The 13,297-nt window shown below is 35.8% G+C and overlaps 2 protein-coding genes across 2 annotated transcripts in view; one reads left to right on the forward strand and one right to left on the reverse strand.

Annotated features, from left to right (window-relative positions):
* LOC18430340 (kinesin-like protein KIN-13A) overlaps positions 1–5,328 on the forward strand; it is a 24,780-nt gene extending 19,452 nt beyond the window's left edge. Inside the window, exon 13 of the mRNA XM_006840498.4 lies at positions 4,859–5,328. Within this exon, the coding sequence (XP_006840561.1) occupies positions 4,859–5,041 (183 nt within the window). The 3' untranslated portion in view covers positions 5,042–5,328. The remainder of the gene's footprint in view (positions 1–4,858) is intronic.
* A 1,755-nt stretch (positions 5,329–7,083) lies between these two features.
* Positions 7,084–12,749, reverse strand: LOC18430339 (nucleolar-like protein). Its single transcript, XM_006840497.4, has 4 exons — positions 12,158–12,749; positions 11,551–11,780; positions 7,522–7,643; positions 7,084–7,383 (listed from the first exon to the last, which is right to left on the reverse strand). Exons 1-4 carry the CDS (start codon positions 12,280–12,282, stop codon positions 7,246–7,248), a joined length of 615 nt encoding a protein of 204 aa, XP_006840560.1. The 5' UTR covers positions 12,283–12,749; the 3' UTR covers positions 7,084–7,245.
* Positions 12,750–13,297: the final 548 nt, after the last annotated feature.

The raw sequence follows: 13,297 nt of genomic DNA on the forward strand, positions 1-13,297 counted from the left end.
TACTTTGTAGTACAATTTTTTTTTTGAGCATGAGTATTTTGTCATTAGTAGGGATAAGTTAGATATTTCTATAAGAATTTAGTGGCATTTAATGCTCCATGTGGGTGATATCACACCCCATGCGGATGATGTCATTCTCCGTTATAATTAATAAATACTATTTTTTTTATCATGAATTTCTATCTTTCCCCTGAATAATTAACTAAAATACCCCTCGACGAAAAGTTACTACTTTATAGGGTAAGGGTAGTAAATACTATTGTTTTTATCATGAATTTCTATTTTTCCCTTGAATAATGAACTAAAATACCCCTATACAAAAAGTTACTACTTTATAGGGTAAGGGTAGTAAATGTCCAAAAATATTGAGTACATGTAGTAAAGGAAAAAATTTATATAAGTGTGAGGCTCTAAACAATCAAATAAGGGTGCACCTCAAAAATTTCACTAGAAGAGGTTGTTTTGATGCCTAAATATTCTCAAATTGATCATCTTGACCTGAAGATGCATGGACATGAGGAAAAAATGGATTTTAAGATTTTGGAGATAGTGCATCTTGTAATGCATTTTTGGACCGCCAATTTTCAAGTTTCATAGATCTGCTCGATCTACACTATTTTTGAAGTTTTAAATTTTATAATTAGAGATGAAAATATATTTTAAGGCTATCACAAAGATTTCATGTATTGAAACAACATTCCTCGACACTATTTGAAGGTACACTTTACTTTGATTATTTAGAGCCTCAGCCTTATACAATCCATACCCTTTAGTGTATGTGTACCCTAACATTATATATATTATCATCATCGTACCCCAACATTATATATATCATCGTCATCGTCATCATCATGACCTTTTTCTAATTAATTGGGGTTGGCTATACAAAAATCCTGGTCTATCATTTTGCTCTATTAAAGATCATACCCTCAATAAGGCTATAAGTACCCATATCTTTCAGACTACTTTCAACACGTCTTTTTGGGCTTATCCTTTGCCCTTTTCACTCATTCCACCTGTACTAACTCGCGCCTCTTACATATCTCTCACCAAGTTGATGTAGTATCTGGAGACTCCGTTCTTTTCCAACATCCACCAAATCAAATCTCGAGGCACTCTACCATTCGCTTTCTCTAGATCAATAAAGACCATGTGGAGGTCTTTTCCCTTCTCCCTAAACGTCTCAATCAGTTACCTCAGTAGGAAAGTAGCTTCTGTTGTTGACCTTTCTGGTATAAAATCAAAATGGTTTTTAGATACACTTGTTTCATGCCTTAGTCGTTGCTCAATCACTCCTCCCTGAGTTTCATAGTATGGCTCATAAACTTGATCCCTCTATGGTTCGCACAATTCTATATGTCTCATTTGTTTTTGTAAATCGATACCACAATACTTTTTCTCCATTCATCTGACATTTTCTTTGTTCTCTACACCTTGTTGAACAACTTCATTAGTCAGTCAGTACCAATCTCCCCCATGCACTTTCAAACCTCTATTGGGATACCATCTGGTCCTAAAGCTTTTTATATCTTGATCCTTTTCAAAGCTTCTTTCACTTCTGACATCCTAATCCTACAACTGTATTTATGACCTCCGCCCTCATCTATACTAACAGTTTCTTCTACTGCTATGTTCCTATGTTTCCGCTTCGATATGCTCCTTCTTCAAGGAATTGAGCCTCCTAACGATATCGTGAAGGGAAGAATCCACTTGAAAGAAAGACCAATCTGAAAAGCATGGTGTATTCTCAATCGGCGAAGCTGCTCGAGGCTCTCGTTTACAAGCATATTCACAACTGAACCATCACACTTACAAGCTTTTTTTGCATTGTAGCTTTAGGAGCCAAAAAAGAAAATCAAATAGCTATTTGTTAGTTAGTAATTTTTGAAAATAAATTACCTTTCGTTTACCTCATCATCCTTCACCAGCACCCTTCGTTCCTCACTCTTAATGCATTTAATATGGCCCAATATTTTTTCTCATATTTTTGCTAATTTAAAGACATCTTTTTCATCTCTTGTTCCCAGTTTATTGTATAGATTATCGTATGCTTTAAGTTTAGCTTTATTTACTATTTGTTTAACATTATTATATTCAATTAAGTTTTGATCGTTTCTATTATACTGCCAAGTTTTATAGCATGATTGTTTTTCGCTAATGGCTTTCTGAACGTCATCATTCTACCACCAAGTTTCTTTATCGGAATTTCTTTTCCCCTTAGATTCTTTTAAAACTTCTTTTACCACTTTCTTGATACAGTGAGCTATTTTATTCCATATTACATTGACATCATGTTCAGAGTTCTATTTTCCATCTTCAACTAATTTATCCCTAAATATGTCTATTTTCTCATTTTTTAAATTCCACCACCTAGTTCTTGGACGCCCATTACTTTTACCCCTTCTCTTCCATGTCTTTATGCAGACATCCATAACCACGAGCCTATATTGGATAGTCAAATTCTCTTGTAGGATAAGCTTGCAGTTTTTACATAATGGACCCTAACATTATATATATGATTGACCTTAACATTATATATATAGGGTTATTTTAGGGTGCTCACACTATGAAGTAATTTATCATTGTACTCAACAAATTTTAGACATTTATATAGCCTTGTTTTATACATAGAGCGTTTTTTAGTAGGTATTTTTGGTCATTAGGACGGGTGTAACGTTGTCCACATGGTGTGTGACATCACCCACATGGAGCATTAAATGCCACTAGTGTCCTCCATGTGGGTGATTCACTCCATGTGGATGACGTCACACTCTTGCTAATGACAAAAAATACCCTTATTAAAAAAAATGCTTCATGTACAAAATAAGGGTGTAGAAGTGTCGAAATTTTTTTGAATATAATGATAAATTAATCCATAGTTTGAGCACCCTAAATAATTAATATATATAGGGATTGTTTTGGGCTGAAATTTTTCATATCATCTTTAATTTGAACAAATAATAATCTCAAAAAGGAAAAAGGTTTTAACTTCTTGAAGGATCCACAATGGCACAATTCACCAAATGGACGACCTATATTCGCCTAAAATTGCGAACTCCTTTTCCCCAAAATTTTTAATGCTATCATAAAATTGTTGTCTTATTTTTATTTTGATATATATATATGAATTTGTCTAACCCTTCAAACGATAAAGGTTAATGTTCAAATAGGTTCTGATGAGTGCATTTATAAAAGCATCATTACTTTTTGGTCTAAGTAAAATGGTATTTTCGAAGTTGGGAAAGGTTTCTTTACTTCCCCTACAACATAAAAGATCTATGCTTTCCCTGCTATCCAGCCGTCCAATTTTGATCAAGAGAGTCACTCACCGTTTGATCTTAGATCTGATGTCTCAAAGTATTTTATTTTTAGTTTTTCTTATACAAATTGTATGAATATGAAAGTTGGTACGTGCCATTTTCTCATTGAGGCGCACCTATAAAAAATATTAAAAATAATTTATTGATAAAATATAATGACCGAAATACCCCTTGAAACTTTCAGGGGCATTTTGGTCATTTTATTTTATTGGAAATAGTTTTTTGTGTATTTTTCGCTAGTGCAAGTTTAATAGAGGATTGGACGTCCAAAATTTGGTGTCAAAATAGTTTATAGAAAAAAAATTAAAAATAAGATAGTGTAGAGACGTGACATTGTGATTGGGGCAATCTTAGTCCTCCTTTCAGAATGGACAGTAAGGGGAAGTGTATAAGTTTTATGCTGTAGGGGAAGCATAGAAAGCTTGACCTTCGAAGTTAGTGTCTTAAAACTCTTTTTTTTGTAGAATACGCTCGTCTTTTAGTAAAAGTTTCAACTTTATCTTTTATGACGACGATAAAAGTACCCAATACTCAGTACCTATTGTCTTTTAGTGATATTTACGTAAGTGAAGATTTTCTACTCTTGCAGGAGTATACTATCCATTTACTCTTATAGGCAAAACTTAGGCATATCCTTTTTATCTCAAATTATGCGGATGTGATCTCTAGTATCTAGGAAACGATCTCAAAGTTAAAAAAAAAAAAAAATTTAAGTCTCAATTGCTATGTGCCTAAAGAAAAATATTATCCCAAGATTATATTGCAAGGATTCAATTTTTGAGGGAATGATCTAGATGTTTATGAACTCAAAATCTAGATTTTTTTCTTTGACACTAATCATCTAGTTATAGTTAGATGGATCCTGAAACTTAAGAAAAAGAAGAAAAGATATCTCCTAAGTTAGTGTCTTGCTTGTGGTAGTAAATGTATCAAGCATAGTATACGTGCACTCTGCATAAACACCGTTATTTGATATGCAAAATATATCACAAAAAGCAACTACTTTAAAAAAGAAACCACAGTTAAATTTACCTCATGGCTTCTCATTCTAAATTAATTTTTGTATTTTGAAGGATTGTGAATTGTAGATTATCGCTATATATATATATATATATATATATATATATATGGGATTGTATACAATGAGGCTATTTACCTTTGATGCAAAAGGATGTCACAATTACTTACAACCATCCGATGTGAAATCTGATAGCCTAGGTGTATCACAAAGTTGGAGAAAATTTCTTTTGAAGTTTGAGCTTGGTCATTAGAATAAATGCAGCTATCTAATTTCACATCCTATGGTCAAGATTAATTGTGACCACCTTGTACCAAAGATAAATGCTATATATATATATATATTAGGATAGGTTTGCTGGGTTTCAATCACAACCTCACCACTGTCACACACAGCTTATTACTAGTATTTCTATTATTATTGAACCAGCATAGGATCTCAAGTATTTCTATTTCATCTCGTGATGTTTGAGTTCTTTTTTTTTTCAGATTTGAGTTATTGTTTGATTTTTGAACATCAGGAAATGAAGCTTTTGGCAGAGGTGGACCAGCCTGGAAGCCTCATAGATAACTATGTGACGCAACTCAGCTTTGTCTTGTCTCGCAAAGCTGCTGGCCTTGTCAGCCTCCAAGCTCGTCTCGCAAGGTTCCAACACCGTCTCAAGGAGCAAGAGATTCTCAGTCGAAAGAAGGTCCCCCGTTAAGAAGAGAGACAGTGAGTCTGTTTCTTGTGTTTTTCTAAATAATGCACCTCATCACTATTATATACACTATACATCAAAAACTCTCTTTTTATCTTTATTTTTTATCTCATTCCTGTAATTCTTCCGTCACTATTGTATTGTTGGGCATCGACAAGTATGTTGGGGATCTGTTCCAGTATGTGGTGTTTAGTGGGATTTGACTGGGTTTCTACAGGTCCATTTGGAATTGGATGTTGGCGAGTTCTGATGTCGAATATACCCTCATTTAAGGAAAGGGTGCTTTTTCATTTTTTTGTTTTGTTCTCAACTCTGGTTAATACTCTCCAGTGTTTGGCTGACACTATCGTGATCTCATTGTTTATGCTTTGATTTTCCTAGATCTTAAAGAGCCTGGAGTTTGAGAGTTAAAAAGAGAGATAAGATAACATACCATATCGGTGTATCGTGCACTGGAGATATTTACCCTCCATACTCGGCGAGGGAGTTGAACTTTAGCTCGGAGCCTGCGCTTGGTATATGCCTTGTGGTACAGAGTCATGGTCTGTCTACAATATGACACAAGCTGACATGCTATCTATAGCATACTTCCCTGTGCGTAATGGTTTGGGGTGTGAAAGTATTGTTGGAGATTTGGTGAAAACACACAGTAACTTGTTATCGTATTTACGACGTCTGGCCCCCGTGTTCCGTGAATTTAGGGTGAGAACATGTTGTGAACGCATCTTCAATCTCTTAGAAATCCCCATCTTCTTGGGAATGGCTTGTGTGGAATGGGGTTGTAAATGGGCTGGTTAACCCGGATCTGGTTAGGTCCATGTCATTCTGAGAGGACCTGGGTCTGGGTGCCATGTCGACTTGCCATCCCTACTGTGGACCTGTAGATTGCATCGTAGTTTGGGTTTTAAAGAAAGTGGGGCCGTTTAACCAAATATCAAAGAGAAGCGAAGGATTAGAAAAAGTTTTAATTAATCCTTAAATCTTTTCAAAAAGTACTTATTTTTGAGATTTTTTTATTGGCACCTAAATGACGTCCCTAAATAGAGAGTACAATATTTATTTGGAAATATCGCGTGTCCTTGGGTTGGGTGTCTTCGTGTTCTCGAGTGTTGATCTTCCAAAAAAAATGTATCTAAAATCGCTGAATGTAATTTCCCTTAAAAAGGTTCACAAAAAGGAGGGCTCGAACACATTCGTGCTTGAATTCAGTCTAGTGGATGATCGATTGATCCATTGCAACACTCAAACTGATCACTGCAGCTGAGTCCCCCGCCTCCAAAGGGCGGCACCAACAACAAAAGACCGACATTCCTTTGATGAGCGTCGTTTGATCACGATCACAATCACAATCACGCGAAAGAGGTTTGTGGACACCATTTGGGTCTTGTTGCAATAACTCCAATAGTTCCATTTAGTGTTTGAAAACCCTGATCGAACCGGCCTTCTAGAAATCCAGGAATCGATGAATTAATCTGATTCTCTAATGTGAGAATCAGTCCATAAAATAAATAAAGAAGATAAAAATAATAAAAATAAAATATAATACATAGGAACATTATGATGGATGATACGTCACCCAGTTTCAGACATCAAATCTAGGTATAAGAACTCTAGTATCTCTTTTTTTTTCTTGGGAAGAATACTAGGTGAAACTACAAAATATATAGTGATTCTTAAGTATATCCCAAATTTCCGAGCCAGAAAAATCTCGTATCTCTTTTGGTCAAGGGAATAAATGTACAATGCACACTATTCACAATGATAATTTATACCTGAGTTTCCTGAGCAAACATTGCCTTTTTAAGTACTAATTCTGGTGAAACAATTTGCACGACTAAACATTATTTGAGATCAGAATATTAAAAGACCAGACGGGTTCCCACTATTTATTTATGAATCCACAATTCAAAGAAAAGAAGCATTCTCTTAAAAGTTTAATTAAATCACTTGAGAACAAAAGAAAGACGTGTCGAGCATAATTAAGAGCATATTCGCAAATTTTCCTTCAGATGTCTAATGAAATTCTACACTTCAAAATTCTGCACTTATACTCAATTAAGCATTTTCTTTGCATTTCTCTCAAAAGTCTGATTTATGTCTAGTGACATGGAAACATGGATATCCACTTTCTAAGCTTAGCCGCATATAGTACAGACTACAAACTACAGATTACGGGTAAAGGCCCTAGTAATTGCTGGTTCCTTCTCTCAAGCGCCCTCGGAATGAGCAACAATACTGCAATTTTCTTTCGCTTTCATATTCGGTATGTAGTACCTTTTGCATAGTTTCTTCAACTCTGCAACTGTGTGTTGCATCGCATTTAGCTTGATGTCCATGAACATTTTCTGCAGAAAATGTAGAAATTACAAAAAACCCTATAGTAAGGAAAGGGAACAGAGTAAACCAAGCAAATAAAATATCAGATACCAACTGCTTACAAGAGTGCAAGAATTGAATTCTACTAACAAAATATAATCTCATACCTCATAGTCATCACCATACTTGGCGATCAATCGACTGATATAAACACGCTGAATCCTTGTCAATGGTTGAGGTGGTGCAACTTTCCCATCTCTTCGTTTCTTCCGAAGTGCTTCTTTCAAATCTATATGGTTCAAACTAACTCCAATCACATCAAGAATCAAGAGAAAGCATAAAGCATAAGATGGTGGAAGCTTCAAAGAGCAATCATGAAATGGTTTAAGGTATAAACAAGTGAGCGGCTGCACTTGAGAGAGAGAGAGAGAGAGAGAGAGAGAGAGAGAGATTTTATTCAAATCCTATTACAATGCATCCAACATAAGGAAAAGCACTCATGCCCCTACCCTGGTTTTGAAAATTAACCGAGCTCTTGAAGCCGTGAAATCCCAAAGGCACTTCACACATTTGTGTGGGTATTACCATTACTCACATGTCTGCCAAAAACTAAACCTAAACTCCGACTCAAAGTCTTCATGTTGAAAATCAGGGATGAAGAGGCAAAATAAAAAAGTAGAAATGCAGTACAACAAACAAACAACATAGAATAGACAACTAAAGCACTCTACCAGGATAGCTGGATGACATAAGAGCTTGAAAACTACAACACATCCATGGAGATCTTCAGGATTCATACACAAGATTTTCAAAATTTGGACAGTGGTGCCTCCAATTCTTCATTCATAATTCCCTCTGCATGTAATGGCAATAAATTGCTCAATGCAGCTGCTTATGTGAAACAAGAACATGCTAATAGCCACTTCTTGGGGGGCTAATGCTGAATTTCTAGTTGCACTATCGGAACCTCTCCATCAAGTTTTCTGATAGAAATACCGAAAACGCAAAAGTGTATAAAACAGGCATCATCCTATTCCATTTCTCTGTTTACCCCATTGGTGTCTTCTCCTAGTACTCTCTGAGACTCCTTACCGGGAGAAGCCATGCATGAGTCCCATTTGCCAGTCCACAACGCGAGAGAGAGAGAGAGAGAGAGAGAGAGAGAGAGAGAGAGAGAGAGAGAGAGAGAGAGAGAGAGAGAGAGAGAGATGGGTGGGGAAGGGGAGATTCATAAGTCCTAGAAAACATTCTAGATTTTAGTTTAAAAACTTCGCTATCCAATCTAGGCAAAATGAAACACCAAAAAAAAATCTAGGCAAAATGAAACCAAATCGAGAGAACTTTATAGACGAAAAGCAGTGGTCAAGAGGATCGGGACATTCATAATTGTCCAAAAGGACAGGGGAAGAAAAAAAAATGAGGGAACATGAGAAGGATCCATTGAGTGGGATTTACTAATTGCAAACTGCAAACGAGACATATGATGTACATTATAAATCAAATTTATAACAATTAGTAAGCTACCTTATAACAGAACTGCAAATGACACCCTGACTTACAAGAACCTTACACTTGGGCTGGATGATAAGAGCCTTCTTAGGTTCCAATTGTGTTTGCAATATCAGCTAGGAGTATACCAGAGCCCTCTTTGAGGGGATTCATCTACTTAACGATACCCTTTAAGGTAGAGGGTGAATCCATCAACATTATTAGTGGGGTACCCAAGTCACTCAGCCTCCCCAAAGGCTCACACGTCTCCAAGGAATTGCTCAAATTTCAAAACATGTCTACTGCTGTCTAGCACTCTTATTTAATGATACAGCTAATACTCTTACTAAAGAGGCAATTTACCTCCTCTCCCCCCGGCCCCCCCCCAACATATTTCTTGTATTCCTTAAAGGATAAAACTCTATGCATACTTTTCGTCTCCTGACATAGCATACATATAATGCTATGTATACTCGATATATACAACAATGAAAGTCGTTTATTGCAAAAAGAGAACATTCCTGCTCACAAAATAAACGCTGCTGCAGTGAACCCTGCACACTTCGTAACTAACTCAAGTTCTCACTCCCTCTAGCACCCAAAGATATTCCTTAGCCATTTCCAGGAGCCCTCAGAGTATCGTAAGCTATAACATTTGTACTCTTTTTTGTCAGGAGGTTGGATGCTTTAATGCTTGTGCTGTCAAACATTAAGGAAGCATTGATGGCGCAAGATGCCAGGGAATATCACTATTCCTAATGGTCATACACATTCCAGTACGATCAAATATTAATACAATTGCATGACATACGGTGATGCATGTTTCCATTATTGTGATTACAACACGTCAAAAACTACAATTTGTTTCCAATGAAGATAAACTCCGAAAGACGATAATGTTTCTTTATGTGTATGTACATCTAAAATAATTACTCTTTAAGCTTAGATAAAAGATAAGGCATTTATTGAAAGCTCCCATTTCCATTTAGATTTCCTATTAGAGATTTGGAATAAGTAATTTTGTGAAGGTATTTATTCAGGGAATATATAGAGATTGAATAGGATTAGGTGGTGGGTAACCCAAAACTCCCCCTTGTATGATCCGTGTTAATAGATACCTACTCTAAAGTCTTTCTCCCTATAAAGTCCTACTTTGGTTGAATGTCATGTGCCTCTACCCTTGATGTGGCTTGACATATGTAGAATAGACAAACTGTAAAACTACATAATTATATTGATGTCAACTTGATATCATTTAGTAAAGAGAAAAACTAAGATTTATCTAGAACAACTGCAAAATACTATACCTGTTGCAGCCTATTACTGAGTCTGTAATACATAATCTAGCATTGTATCTTTCATAATAGTACATTTTCAGTTGGTATTTTTTAATAGCTAAATTCTAACACCCACTTCTACCAACACATAGAGATACTATAAATACATAAACTACAATTGTATGTAGTTTATAAACAGAACATGTATTCGTATCATGGTTCAAAATTCACAGAAGTCAGGGAGGAGATTGACAATTAGCGAGTTTTTAAATGCAGCTGATGCGGTAATGACTTGCTGGAGGATTCTTCAATCTTCATGAACACAACGGTAAGTCCAAGATGAACTTTTCAGAAGTAGCAAAAGAAAGCAGTTTCTGCAAGTTTTCAATAGTTACAGGTTTTTCACCAGTTCCTAATAAATTGCTTTTTCCTTGTTCTCATAAAACCTTTAGGAGAGTTTTCTACCAAGTGGTGAAATGTTTGATATTTTCTATGCAATGAATCAGAGCCTAAAGCTGCAAATGGTGATGAGAAGGCAATGAAATGTTTGATATTTCAAAGGCTCTTGGTTTTACAGATCTCAAAATGCAGCACCTACATAGCAAAGGAAAGTTTCACCCCTTTCCAATAAATCACAACTACTCTGGGGTTGGTGGCATTCCCCTTCATGCAGTAACACAACCAATCTGTCCTCCCATGATTATAGGCTTTCATGTTGCACATATTACTCGGAAACTGAAATAAATGAATCATCATTTGGCCAGTGGCCACATTTCATCATATTCTTGGCATGTAAGAGAAGTACCAAGAAAAATACAAAAATCTTAAATTGCGACTTACGATGTTTGAGATCTGCTATAAATTTCCTCAATGTCTCATTTTCACATGTTAAATTTAATTGATCACCATTTTTTTTTTTTTATGATGAGGACTTTATCACTATATTATTGAGGACTTTATCACTATATTATTGAGTGCTCTAGGTCCTTTCCATGAGCAGTAAAGCAATGCCCATATTTCTTAGAACTTCAAAGTTTGCATAAATGATTAAACCCAACTTTGTCTATCAAATTAGTTAAACCAATAAACATGAGATTTCAAACGAAGACCTGTACAAGCTTACAATGGAATAGATGAACAAAGGAATGGTATGTCCTCATGTACTAGAACTTTGATGGGTTCTATAACTGCCATACCAACAATGCCTAAATGTACAAAAGTATCAAGCATGAGTAATACCTAATGAATCCTCTTATAGCAACACCAGCATAAGCTAATTAACAACAGAGCACACCATCCCAACCAATTACTAAATGAAAATGCAATTATCCCAAAATTATACAAAAATGTGTGTGTGTGTGAGTTCGCAGTGTGTAAGTGTTAGAGAAGTGTTAGAGAGAGATAGAGAGAGGAATTATTCATTAAAATTACCGTCTTCTTCGAGATCACTGCCACTATCAATTGGCTCAAACTCTGGATCATTTGGAGGTGAAATACCATCATTGTTCTGATAATATTCCTTTTTTGGTGGTGGGACTTGCAATGCATCACTCTCGATAATATGAGTAGTCCTTGCTTGAGCTCCAAGCAAATTAGGGTTCGATACAACCCCAAAAGACCGGTAATTCTCCAAAACCGTTCCTTTTTCATCCCAATCTCCCCTGTAAAATTCAGGAAAAGAGAAAAACACAAACCCAACAAATTCCGCTCAGTAAAAGGTTACTTAAAGAGTGATGATCAAGAGTTACAAAATTCATGTACACATTTTATAAAAAAAAGAAAAGAAACAAGGAACCCATTTCAGATAATTTACAATAAAAACTAAAGATCTTGGATTGGACGAATGATGGGGTATATCGAAAACCCACAAAAAAAATACGTGAAAGATAAAAAAGGCAAGAAAACCACAGCAAGGGATGGAACCTAATCAAATTTGAAAAACACGTACCAAAAGGGGGAGAAAAACCATAAAACCCATGAAAGTAGAAATTAAAGCAGGACAAGTTTAGAGAGAGAGAGAGAGAGAGAAGAGAGGGACCTGGAGAAGGTACGGAGCTTTGGGGGGATGGAGAAGGAGGGCTTGAAGACATTAGGATGCCTCTTGGGAAGACCAACCCTAACCTTTGGCCTCGATTTCCTGTAACTTCTCCTGGATCCAGCCATGCCTCTTCTTCCCCTCTCTCTCTTTCTCTCTCTGGATGCAATTACCTTGTTAGTTCACTTCCAAGTCTTCTCTCCCTCTCTCTCTCGATCGAGAGAGAGAATCTACGTCTCAACGGAGTCCGCTGTTTTTATGGCCTTCTGCTATGAACCCTAAGGACTGTGAAAGTCCTTGAGATGCTGACCGTCGATTGCAAACATTGGACGGTCTATATGGACAGCAGTAGTTTTATTGTTCGCCAGCCAATTTTGCCAATTGGCCGGCCGATTTGAAACATGTACTCTTTTCCGGCTACAGAAATCTACTCAAAAGAGTAGTAGGCTGGGTAAATAAGTGTTTTAGATTTGGGCAAAATTATTTTTGTCAAAGTTTTTTTTCAATTAATTGAAGTCAGCATTATTATCGTCAAAGTTGTTTTCCGGAGGTCTGAGTACTAGATTTAGTCCGTCCCCAAATGTGTGACTTTCATAATTTTATTCTTTCTTTTTTTTTTTAACTTATCTAATATTTTTTTAGACCCCTAAAATCTTCCCTCAAATAGAAAAGAAAAATTATCACAATTTAATTTTTGTCTATTTAGAATTCAACTTTCACAAGCATCGTCCACACCATTTTTGTTCAAGTATGATCATTTTTTACCAAAATAACCTTCACGGTAGTTGTATTACCGTGAAGCTAAATACGACACTTTAATTACCGTCAAAACTAATTCATATTATACAGTATTTTAATTATAGTAAAAAACTAATAGCTCATGTTTTAAGTACCGTAAAAACTAACCCAAGTTAGACGGCACTCAAAATGCCATAAACCCTTTTCTTCTATTAATACTTATCTCTTTCTATCTCTCTATTTTTTTTTAATATTTATTTATTCTTTCTCTCATTAACTCTTTGCCTCTCTCTACTTACTTTATAAACTCAACAAACATGATTCGAATCCGATACAAATCTGACTCCGTGTAATTTTCACAGGGGAAAAGGGTTGGAGTTTTTATAAATGACGATAAGGTACGCA

Source organism: Amborella trichopoda, chromosome 2 (genome assembly GCF_054954075.1).
Source record: "Amborella trichopoda isolate Santa Cruz 75 chromosome 2, AtrichopodaSantaCruz75HAP2 v2.0, whole genome shotgun sequence".
Classification (NCBI taxonomy): domain Eukaryota; kingdom Viridiplantae; phylum Streptophyta; class Magnoliopsida; order Amborellales; family Amborellaceae; genus Amborella; species Amborella trichopoda.